The sequence below is a fragment of the Andrena cerasifolii genome, chromosome 16 (genome assembly GCF_050908995.1).
Source record: "Andrena cerasifolii isolate SP2316 chromosome 16, iyAndCera1_principal, whole genome shotgun sequence".
Lineage (NCBI taxonomy): Eukaryota > Metazoa > Arthropoda > Insecta > Hymenoptera > Andrenidae > Andrena > Andrena cerasifolii.
The window spans coordinates 5296887-5309033 of NC_135133.1; the positions used below are offsets into that span (position 1 = coordinate 5296887).

General features: G+C 42.2%; 2 protein-coding genes across 3 annotated transcripts; one reads left to right on the forward strand and one right to left on the reverse strand.

Moving 5' to 3' along the window:
• Positions 1-30: 30 nt before the first annotated feature.
• Positions 31-12014, reverse strand: Neb (kinesin family member nebbish). Of its 2 annotated transcripts, XM_076829046.1 has the most exons (12): positions 11595-12014; positions 10967-11521; positions 10347-10893; positions 10045-10272; positions 9840-9968; positions 3706-3866; positions 3215-3415; positions 2561-2833; positions 2028-2100; positions 1786-1955; positions 1251-1713; positions 31-1169 (listed from the first exon to the last, which is right to left on the reverse strand). In XM_076829046.1, the coding sequence occupies exons 1-12, from the start codon at positions 11699-11701 to the stop codon at positions 438-440; spliced, it is 3639 nt and encodes a 1212-aa protein (XP_076685161.1). In that variant the 5' UTR covers positions 11702-12014; the 3' UTR covers positions 31-437. The 2 variants fall into 2 exon arrangements, with proteins under 2 accessions (XP_076685161.1, XP_076685162.1); XM_076829047.1 differs by lacking the exon at positions 2561-2833.
• Positions 5720-9771, forward strand: LOC143377601 (uncharacterized). Its single transcript, XM_076829076.1, has 2 exons — positions 5720-6250; positions 8476-9771. The coding sequence occupies exons 1-2, from the start codon at positions 6148-6150 to the stop codon at positions 8766-8768; spliced, it is 396 nt and encodes a 131-aa protein (XP_076685191.1). The 5' UTR covers positions 5720-6147; the 3' UTR covers positions 8769-9771.
• Positions 12015-12147: the final 133 nt, after the last annotated feature.

The following is a 12147-nucleotide window of genomic DNA, read 5'->3' on the forward strand; positions in this document are numbered from 1 at the left end:
TACATTTTATATATGTTCATATACATGGACTTTAAATTATTGCTCCTATTTTTTATAGTCAGTCCATGGAATATACAAAGCATATATCAAATAACTACATTAAAACAAAAAGTATTTAATTGCGTTACCTAATGTGCGTAGTTTATAACATTAGAGATATTTTGTCAATGCGAAGGTGAATCTGGTTCACTGAGCAGAAAAGGATACTATAGTAATGTAATTACAGATCTTACACTCCCTAATCGAATGTCGTATAAGAAAATAGAAATATCCTCTATCCGTAATGTACATACATAAATATTATATAATCTTATTTTGGATCACTATGAAGAACTTTACATTCTTTATTTGCATAAAGAAATTCTTCCGGGATACATAACATTCTTTAAACGTATTCCCCTGTAAAATCCCAATTTAGACAAATACTTCTCCTGTCGCTAAGTCAACTCTTTCAATCTATCGATGAATCTCACGTTTTTCTGAACGGTTCTCTCAAAATTTCTACTACTACTGCGTAAAGTAGATTTTGTCGGCGAAGCAGCAGTTTTTGTATCACAATCTTCGGGAAGAGTCAGATCTATAATGTCACACTTTTCAGATACAGTAGCAATAGAATTTTCTATAGAAATGGCAGTTTCGTGCGTGTATTCGCACATGTCTCTCTCCTCTAAAATTCCACGCATTCTATCGATAATATTCTGCATACTATTAAGAGATTCGCTAACAACTTGAATTTTACCATTTTTATCGCACAGCCTGCGCAAAGTTTTCGCAGCCTGTTCTATTTGTACAAGACAAGTGTCTACAGTCTCTTGGTCTCTGGAACAGTCGACTGTTTGATTAGCGAACGTACTTCCAAGTACAGACGTATCTACGGACAATTGCTGTAAGCTTTCGTTTAAATGCTTCTTTACTGGAGTCATGTTTATCGAGATTCGACTACTGTTCAGGGAATCCTCGAAGGTTTCTGTATTTTCATACGGTTCCCAAGTCTCGTCCGTTGTATGAAGTTCCTTTATCGAATCCTCTATATCGTAATCTCGCAAACGATGAACCCAGTCCAAAAATCGCATTGGCTGCCAAAGGGTTTCCTTCATACAGTCTCTGTCCCGTATACGAATCACTGGTTTCAGACTTTTATTTACAATCACTTGTTGCTGATCAAATTCCTGAAATACAACCGAACCGATTACATAATCGTATTTAAGAGTGTACATCCCGAAGCATTGCCTATATTTACATTTACGTACGTAATTAATCCCGACTTCTCTGCATCGTTCGGTAGCCTCCCTCACTAATATTTGCATTTCATGTAGACTAATACCACCATCGAGTATTGCCCCCGCGCTGGTTTTCATTTTCAGGGCGAACTCTGCGTCTGCTGTTTTCTCGTTCAAAATACTTTCTAATTCCTGTAGGAAAGTGGACTGGTACGGCACCACGCTAACTCTCTTCTGCTCTGACTGTATCTGCTTCAATCTATTATTCGTTTCGACCTCGCTCGCAAGCAGTTCCTTTTCCAATTCCAGTTCCTTCTTCTTTCGATGAATCTGTTGTAACGCGAGCTTCTGCTCCTCCACCGTGGAGCCAAGGATCTCGATCTTACGCTCGTACGATAGCTTCTGTGATCCCAGTTGCATCTCAACTTCTTGCTTCGCGCTCTCCAATTCCTCTATCGCTTTCTGTTTGCTTTCCTCTAACTCGGCTCTTAATCTACAGATTAAGTTCTATTAATGGCTTCTTATGACACGTGCTCGGTAAATAAAGATTTTTAAAGAAACATACTTCTCCTCCTGCACTTTCAGGATTTCTTGGTGAGCAAACTCGTAATCCACAGCTTGCGCGGAGACTTGTCTGTTGCTAAGCTTATCGTGTGGATTTAGAAGTTTGAAGTAATGATTGCCACCGATTACGAGACGGTCACCGTGTTTGAGAGTAACTTTGCCGGTTACTATCTACAACAGGATAAACATTTGGCTTAAAACGAGGGATACGGTAATGATAAATAATGTGAATATCCGTTATACCTGCCCGTTAACGTACGTGTCTCCATCCATTTCTGAAGACAGTGTGAGTCTCCCGCCACTGTTTTCAATAGTGCTGTTAAATACACAAAAGACGATTAAAGGAAACACGAACGATCAGAGGTGTTAAAACGACATAACGTTAGAGTGCAGCATATAAAAGAAAACACCGTCAACCACGTGCGTGTAAAAGTTATCCAGAATATTCAGCTTCCTTATCCGCACTTGTTGAAATGCGAGATTTAGAATCCTAGCAATCCAGCTCGAAACCACTCACACCACACGGCAACAGAAAATCATCATGCAAAGTTAATCGAAACCATTGACGTATTAATCGTGATGCAAGTTCAATGGACATCAGTTGAGACGCACCACACCGTGTACGAGGACTAGGAGCATGCACCGGCGAATCACAATTCACGAAAACACGTGCAAGGTTGCACGCAGGGGGATAGGAAAGACGAGCGCTGAGACGAAGTAGACAAGTCCGATCGAACGTTTTAAATGGTGGAACAGCAAACGACCCGTAGACTAACCAGTGCAATGGCCTAACCAGCGGCCCGTCCAGCAGGATATCCAAACTTTTGGAGGAGCTTTGGGGCCCAGAGTTTTTGCCGATGCGAACCAATCCTGGAGGAATTAGATACAAAAGCGTACCGGACAGTATAGGGTCGGCCGCGAGATTTATTAAACAAGGCTGCTTGTCCTTCTCGTGGAGATCGATCTCGATGGCGATCCCGCAGCGACGCAAGTACTTTAACTCGCAATCTTTTCTCTCCTCGGTTTCTCGTAACTTTTTTAGCCATGACCTGCAATTACACGCGACTGAATATCTTAGGTTTCTATCGAGTACGCACGCTGATCCTTCGGTACGGAGCAGGACATCGACCTAACATACCAGACCGATCACACGCCACTCTTGGAAGGCACGGTGCTCAAAATAATCAGGCCACTTATTCAAATAATCGTTTCGTTTCTCGGTATCGTCTAATTATTTTGAGCAGCGAATTCCTAATCGACGGTAAATTGTATTATGTATTGCGGATATCCATACGCGTTAAGGAAACGTCGGCAATTATTCATGTTCATGAAATGTTTTCACACCACTGTTGATATTTCTTTAAAAACTACGAAGAGTTACGTAAGTTCTTTCCTCATGCGATAAGGGTAACTCCTTGAAGTCGGCTTACATTTGAGTGGTCGCAAGTTGTTCCTCGGTCTTCTTCAGCTGATCCTTCAGTTTATCGATCTCTTGCTGTTTCTGTTTGATTTCATGGGTATTCGGAGCGATCGGCTCGATGCAATCGAGAAGTCTCCTCGGGACGACTCCTAATTGCCTCTCATATCCTTCGCGTACGCCTCGTAATCGCAACACTTCCGCCTTCAGCTCACTGTTGGAGAAAGTCACGGTTACGCATGTTGAAAGCCATAGGTTGGACTTGTTATTAATTGAACATTACGTATCGATGACACGCGAGTGCACTTTGTTTTTTGTTTTTCTTTATTTTTTGAAGCTCCAAGGCCCATTCCCTTCAAGAACTTTCAAAGTGCACTTGCGCGCATTGAAACGAATAAGAAATATATCTTCATCTGTCGTGGAACACGCAACACCCTCGCTTAATGAAGCTTACTATGAATCAACACTAGGCGATTCATAGAATATCTATTGAAGTTCTGTTACCGAATTAATCTCTCGTGCGGATCTTCATTGATCCGGACACGGTTGACGATCGCCCGAGCCTGGCAAGCGTACCGAAGAGTCGCAAGTGTCTCATCCACGTGAATACTGGCCGGTGAAACAGTCCCGAGCATCGCTGTCCTCGAATTTCCTCCGAGACTTTCCTGAACAATGCAAAAACGATTTATTAACATAAAATAGCTGAATTTCCTCGCGAATAACAGAGCGGAACGCTGGACAAAAGCGCTTTCCAATACGGAAACTGTGACAAGGCCGTTGAAGCCTCGTTTCATCGGCGAAGGATTCCTCATTAACGGGGAGACTTCAACCGCCTTGGTTCGCCGCTAAAGTTAAGTCTGTTAAATTGTGTTAAATTGTGCGCACGAAAGGGCGCTCTCAATGTCACATTTCGACCGTCGCGTTCTACCAGACGTAATCTCGCGACTCTTACGCATAAGTACTTATCAGATATAGGTGATAAAACTGTTCAAAAAGAATGATTGCACTCGAATCTTTTCCTGCGTAGCACCCGCTCCGTTATCGATCGCACCTTGACGCTTATTTCCCAACGTTATCCTGACGCAACTAATAAAATGATAAGGCCCCTCAAACAGAGCATGAAATCTCCCAAGACCTTGCGTGTACACAAAGGCGTGCAAAGTTGAGTCGATGTTCTACAATGGAAAAAAAGAAAAAAGTTTCCACCATTTTTTACACAAGCGTGTGTTATCGCTTCAATATTGTTTTAACGCGCGTTTGAACAACCATCCATCTCAGGGTATCCCTGGATTCTTAAGTTTCGATGTGAATTCCTTATCGCTAAGGCGGCGGATAAAATTTTGCGTGCTTGTAAATCTGCTTTAATTAAGAGTGCTCCCTTTATGTCAGATACGTTATCGATTTCAGTCATCTGGACCGTATTTCGCGCAAGCTTTTAATCGAAGGATCCTTATCAGTTTATCCAGAGCCACAAAGGAGGAACGCATACAATAGCTCATCTCCATCGCACGCGATAAAAATAGACCCACCGGTCTTATATTCTTTAGATACTTATTAATGTCACGTTAATGTGAAAAAGGATCATTATACGATTGAGTTTACTGTTATCTGACGCTACAGCTCCGTAATCTTTTTATGCTACCCTGAAACAAGACATACATATTCACATTTATTTTTCTCCGTAATTACAGCTGCTCGGGGAGAAAACGTTCCCGTAAATGACGCAAAGAAATAGCGGCAGCGTGTTAATCAGCCACGGTAAAGGCGCTACTTAGAGTCTTGTTTCGTGTCCATTGTATGCAGAAACGTGTGACAAATATTTGTGCAAAGGAAAAATAGTATACGATGACGCATGTCTCTATGATAAACGACGGATTATCACTGAACTTGCATTTATATACTACAACGGCACTCGTATCATAGAGAACGACGATAATCGACCGAATTAATCTCTCGTGCAATTTTCTGCTTCCAACGATAGATCCCCAAGGTAAACATACTCGCTGCGTACAATTCAGACACCGAGTAAACATACTATTTCTATCGCGCATTTAGCCGCGAATATTTTGCATCGCGCTGACACTCTCGCAAGGTGCCACGAAATTTACACGCAATTAGCATCCTCCGTCCGCTTGTTCCTTGGCAAAATAACACACACATATATGTACATCAAACGCGACTGCATAACAAAGTGATAGGGGAGAATGATCCGTCAAGATCGACAGGCTCTTTTAGTGATCGATACGGGGATAGCTTACTCGACTAACAAAATCAGCGCGCGCACATGAGATACGCATAAGTTGGGGAAACTTTTCAGGGGGGGGGGGTGTAAAGGGGCAAATTGACGACCGCGAAAGACATTTTGAAAGTCGCAAAATGCGCGAGAAAATCGCGTAGGTAATTGGAAGAAATGGAGGGGCGAGGATTCTGGTGGAAAGGCGTGGGTAAGAGGAGGAGGAGAGGAGAGGAGAAAAGAGGGGTGAAGGGAGGACAGGAGAGACGAGAGCTGGTGGAGAGGGAGAACCCGGACAGATAAACATTACGTGCACCAGCGTCCATGCACGTTTAGTTTGAAGCAAAACGCCGTGTCAATTTGAGCGCACCGTGATCCCGATTTTCAGCAACCGCCTATTTACATTGCATAATATCGAATAACGAATCGTTCCCGATCGGCGAACGAAGGAGCACCGACGACGACTCTCCTCCGCTCTAGCGCGAAGAGTCGCCAGTACGTTTTAAAAAGAGCAAGCTCGCGTGGTTCCGTGGGAAAGAATTAACACGAGGCGTGCGTTGTACACCGCGACGAGTCCGGTACGGGCGTGGATTAAGACGCACTTGGGCGTAAGCTGACGAAAAAGGAGATACGGAGGGAGCAGAGACTGGTCCACGTGCGTGGATATGTGAATAGATCTCTACGCTAAGAGGAATAAAACAGAATAAACCAGGATGGATCTAGTCTACGTCCCCGAGGTGCTGACCTACGGCCTCTTCAGGAATCACCAGTACAGGGACTACGAGCAGCCCTGGAACAGTGATTACTTTAACGCCGGTACGTTCCAGTCGAGAGTAAACAGATCGCTTTCACCTATTCCCGTGTCATCGCACGAGCTCGCGGCAACAACATGCCGCATCGCAAATTAAAGATAAGACTGAGGGTCACTCGTTGCCTCCTATCGTTCACGCAGACTCCGATTTCAGACAAATGATCGTATTTCCGAGCGGGGTCGAGATATCCATTCGCTTCTTTTCTGCTACGCTGGGTAATCATCGTGATTAAACGAACGCTTCTATTATTCTGCGAGATAAACATAGCTGGCAAGCATATTCGTACGCAAATAAACGCTGCCCCGGGTGGAGAGACTCGCGTCGGTTACAATTTTCCGCGGTGTTTAGATGCCTCCAGTAAATTAACATCGTTCGCCTGCTATCTCGCGCGCGGAATTATCGTTTTTCATTAAAAATAAAGATCGTACCACAGGGAAAGCATTACGATCGTGTACGCGTTGAGTAAAGTCGCACGTACTCGGCGCGAAAGCTGTATCGGAACACCGTTCGCTATATAAGGAACCTTGATTTCCCCCGTCGGAGATACGCGTCGTCAAAGGTTCTTTAATCAAATCGCATTCAAAGTTCAACAGGTAGTTAAATGGCAAATATGTTACGTGAGTTCGGTATTTCGAATCGGATGCTCGCGAAGTCGGGGCCAAGGGAACAACTCTCTCAGGTATTTTCTATGCGACGCAGTTGCCCCTCCCTTTGCGCGTTATCATCCCGGTGGGGAGGTGGCCGGCCGGCCGAAGGTGGTTTTCTGCATTATTTATCATACATTATACGCTTGCAATTATCAACGCGATGATCGAAAAATCACGGCGGAGTCGGTCCAGATGCGTAAACAAGAATATCAACGCGTCGCGGAGCGGATTGATTAATTGCCGGCGGAAGACCTTGATCGCGACAAAATGAGGAGATAATACAAGCAAGTTGCCACGCATATCTGATTAAAGGGACAGCATATCTGATTAAAGGAACAGGGAGACGACACGAGCTGTCTATTCGAGATACTGAAAACATGTTTACCATCGTCGCGATCCGCGGTCGGATAAGTATCTTTGTAAGATAATATGCAAACGATCGTTATATACCTCCTTCGCATTTTATGCCACGAATATTTATGCACGCAAAGGTGGCAAGACATATCAGCGATCTAAAAATACAATACGCCACCGGCGTGGCACTACTGACGCAAGGTAAACAAAGTTATAAATAACGCGCGCGACTAAAGGTACGCCGTATGAATCGCTATCACCTCTTTAGGCGAACAAAGATCGCAAATTATTCATGTACGAGAGTAATCCTTGTTCCCCTGTGTCTGTACACATGCCTGTAATATTACATCTCGAAACGGCTGGTCTGCTGCTGCAGAAACCCGATTTTCAAGTTAATAAACTCGCGTGCCTGTGCACGCGAGTCTATTTCTGGCTGGCCCGTTTGCAAAAGACAAGGAGACCTTAATCTATCTATCGATCTGTAAATAGAAGAAATGGGAAAGTTGATTGAACAGTGTTTGAGAGTTAGAGCCGGGCCAGGTGTCTGGGCGGCCGTGATTCGAATAATAGGAAATAGAAGATAGGTGTTCGATTACCTGTTATCGGATGAAAGTATTCCATTGTTGTCTGGAGTAAGAATATTCATTATAAACTTTAGCTTTTTTTTATCTCTAAGTGTTCTTTATCTGGTCGCGATGATCTCAATCGACTGTTAATCAAACGTAATTAAATGTACTTCACGCTTCGAGGGGCTTCGCGTGGGGGGCGGTGAGTGCCGGAGATACGTGCTAATCATCACATTGTCCCATTGGATGAGAAGTGTGGAAGATACGTCAGGAGCACGCGGAAGGGTTGCAGGTGGCCTACGTGCAGCACAGCACGCTGTATTTGGAAACGCCTTCCGTACCGTTGACCACGAAATACAGTTTCTAGATAGAGATCTATGTAGGCACTACAGGATCCATTTTTTCTGCTGCAGTTTTTATTACAGTGATAGAGATAATTAGAGTACTTTGAATAACTTTAAAGAAATTGAGAAGACATTAGACATTAATCTAGAATTTTGTAAGAGTACTTTGAACAACTTTCACAAAATTCTAGATTAATGTCTAATGTCTTCTCAGTTTAAACCTCCTATCCCTGCGAAGCCTAATAATTAGAAATATGCTGTATCTAATATCTCATAGGAAGCAGTAAATTGCAATAGAGGAAACCATTTATTTTCCAGGAAGATCTGCGCAGAATCAGTGCCAACGACTGCCACAGCAACATCACGAACAGAAGCTGCTCTCAAAAGACAACTGCCACTTATGCCGGGAGAGTAAAAGAAGAAGTCTAGCCGCTTACATAAGAGGCAAGTCGCGGAAGAATTCCTGCCAAGAAATCCACGAGGAAGAAGAGGAGCAGGACGCCGCGAATATCAGAGGCGAGACCGCGAAGATCGAGCATCAACAACCATCCGAAGGCCAAACTGAAAGCTTAAAAGTCTCCAATGAATCGAAGGAGACCGAAGATAAATAATACGACTGAAGTGATGTCGTATGATTGCACGCTGCATAATATTAATGTATTTTTCGAAAGATCCGAGCCGAAATGGGTTGAATTTTACGTGTAGCAATGATGCGTATATATGACACTAAACACGCAGGGCATTCTAACACGTCACAGCACTGGAATTCTAAACGCTGTTTAGGTCTCATACATTTTGATAAAGAATACCAGGTATTCCGCGGTGAAATGCAATATGGAAGAACATATGCATACTTAATATGCACTACTTACTATGTATTGATGTCGGCGATGGGAAAATAGTGAAATCGTAAATGGGGCGAAGTGACCGACAGAAGCAGGCCTTGACTCACCGGGCCAACGGGGGTTGAACGACTGAACTGATAAGCGCAAGCCACTTTCTAGTGGGGATGCTTGATATGCTCATGGTAAGGTCGCGACCTCCCCTCTCCTTTATCCTTTACAATCACTTGTGCCAATACTCAGAACGTACTTCTGTTCATGGTCGCGCCTAATTTACGACCGCACTATTTCTAAATATGCAGAATTCTAGAATTATGCATACATTATTAATGTTACTGTGTTTCTTCCAATAGACTGTTCATTGTGTAAAATGTCATTACACACGCGCATAATATGAAAAAGATAGCATTTACGTTATAAGTATAAATGTTGGGTCTCTATTCTATAGAAACAATGCACGGTTTGCGCTGTTTCACTGATAAATTTTTATCAACAACGGGGAATTAGAATTAAGAAAATATTCAACGGCGAATTGAATAATCTGTAAGACTGAATTTACACGCGAAGCTGTATTGGAAGAAACGTCTTCTAAGATAAGTACCTAACTTAGTTTGTAAGCGTATTACAGTATATTAGAGAAGAAATCGTTCGTTTAAGTAACGATCAAGTTTTTTTCATATGATCGCTAAAATAATGTTATCGTCATAATGTCTGCAAACTGTTAACAAGTATTGTTAATGCGAAGCAATAAAATGAAAATTATTTAGCGAAATAGTATCTCCTTTTTCTGCTCCTCTAACATTTTGCTCTCCGCGCATAATGCAGGTGAATTTTACTTACTTTCAACAGCCATGTAAGAACCGATTCTCGATATGGAACGAAACCTCGCTTGCGATTATTTGTATTTTCGGCAAGAGACGCGATCACTTTTCCCAGCGTGAGTAGCGATTTATTAATGGATACACCTTCCTGTTAAACGAACGTACTGCGTTAGAAAAGACGGATTATAAAATACGATTAAACATTTGAATGTAATAAAACAGACCTTCAATCTGTCACCACTGGCACAAGTTTGACTTAATCTCTCACTTCCAGCTAGGTCTACTAGATTAATTTTACTACGACGACTAGCATCTACGGGCTCATTTTCTAATTGACCGTTGAGCTGTGTTTGTGTTAATATAATGCTAAATATACTGTGAGATCGTGAACTTTTCTCGTTCATCCCAGTTGCTGCTGTAGCTCGCTGTGAATTACCCACTTTAAGCCAAGTCTGAAATGAACGTGTTTATAATGATTATTTAGGCAACTAAACAATATTCCTATTACACATGATTATAAGCTCACCTGCAAGTCTTTATAATTCTGTACACAATGTTGGCTCAAATCGACGATATATGGGCCGAAGACAGGATGTTCTCTCACTTTCAGAGGTGCTCTTTTCACTCCATTGTTAACATTTGTTAGAAGATCGTGTATCTTCTCGTTATAGATTTCAAAGTAACTAATTTCTACTGTAGTCTTAGTGTTCGTATTAGTAGACATCCTCGTAAATACTTCTTGACAGAATCTTGGGATAATACCAGTTGCTTCGTCGAATGGCAGTGAATTTATCTGCGTGGATTCCTGGCCCATCATACTGTAACTTTTACCAGAGCCTGTTTGTCCATAAGCAAACAAGCAAACATTGTATCCTTCGAAAGCGCTCTGAACCAGCGGCAGAACCATATTTTTAAATACAGTTTCTTGGCTGGCTCTACCAGATCTGGCTGAATCCGCATTAGATATAAAGCAGTGGTCATACATGAAACTATGCTGAGCAGATTCGCACTTTACAATAATATTCTGACCACTTATCTCCACGATTGAGGAAATCTTTGAATCGCTCAGTTCTCTAAATGATATGAAAATATTACAAAATTATCCTGTATCGCAATGTCAATGACTTTTTAATAGAAAAAACTTACTTCGCATTTAAAGGCCTAACACGTATCCCCACTGTTAAATTACTATTCTCCCCTTCGCACACTGTTTGGTCTTCCATACCAATGTCGTTCGATTTAACGCTCGGTGTCTCCACTTGAACCACGCTGAAGCAGTCGGGTGTAGCTTGAGGCAGAACATTGTCGCTGAAGTAACGCTTTATCGGTGTTCTGTTTAAAGGCAGAATATTTATTTTTGTACTGCTCGCAACATTGTGTGGCTTGTATTGCTTAGGAGTACAAAAGTGCGTAGTTGGTGCCTTATCGTTCATTACGGACGCTACTCTCGTAGAACTTTTACATTTTTCATTGGGGATTATATTCTCAGGGAACAGAGCTTGTTTCCTTTGAAGCACAGTCACAGACTTTGAACGACTGAAATTCACGCTGACTGGTGTATTCATCAATCTTGAATTCTCGACTACCTCGGTGTCAGGACAGATTTGCTGCTTTGCATCTCTAAAGTATTTGCCTTTGTTTTGATTATCTGTGGCTTTGCGAGGCGTGCCAGTGCCAAATATGCTAGGACACGTATTGTCTCTAAAAAAAACAATACATCGGGGATTATAATAAAAATTGTGGCGCACGTTGTCAAATATAAATGTAAACTCACTTTTTATTAAGAGAATTTGTGTTCTCCTTGTTGAAATTAATAGGAGAGCTTGAAAAAATGGCATCGCAGAATCCGTGCCCTAAAGGCTTCAAAGTATTACGTGACATATTGACGAGATACGTGAGAATTTCTCAAACACAGATTCACGTTATAAAAATTTCGTGTCCCTTAACTAACCTCATCGAAACCTGCCCTTTGACAGCTGCACACGCATTAAATACTTACGCATGCATATTTCAGCCAACCGCACTAAACGCGTACAGCGTATAACGAACTTCCCTGCGGAAGTTCCACCATTTATGCGGACGAGGCTATTAACAAAATCGTACAGTATTTAATGTTCACGTGCCGACAATAAATTGATTGTAAAATCAACTACGCAGCTAAAGTTTCTGATCGAGATTCGAAAATTTCGATTGCCGTTTGTATTTCGAATTTAGAAATTTTCAGTGCATCCACCATCAGCGGTCCAGCATTGCCAACATTAATGTACTACTTTTAAAGTAACGAATAGAAGCGAATCAAATCATACATCACATAGTATATTGATAAA

What these genes read in the sequence shown, in the direction of transcription:
- LOC143377601 (XM_076829076.1), top strand. Translation starts at nt 6,148, where the DNA reads ATGGATCTAGTCTACGTCCCCGAGGTGCTGACCTACGGCCTCTTCAGG. An exon ending in CAGTGATTACTTTAACGCCG is followed by an intron (nt 6,251 to 8,475) that starts GTACGTTCCAGT and finishes TTTATTTTCCAG; the next exon opens with GAAGATCTGCGCAGAATCAG.
- Neb (XM_076829046.1), bottom strand. Translation starts at nt 11,701, where the DNA reads ATGTCACGTAATACTTTGAAGCCTTTAGGGCACGGATTCTGCGATGCC. An exon ending in CCGCACGAGAGATTAATTCG is followed by an intron (nt 3,416 to 3,705) that starts GTAACAGAACTT and finishes TTTCTCCAACAG; the next exon opens with TGAGCTGAAGGCGGAAGTGT. An exon ending in GAGAAGTCGGGATTAATTAC is followed by an intron (nt 1,170 to 1,250) that starts GTACGTAAATGT and finishes GTTGTATTTCAG; the next exon opens with GAATTTGATCAGCAACAAGT.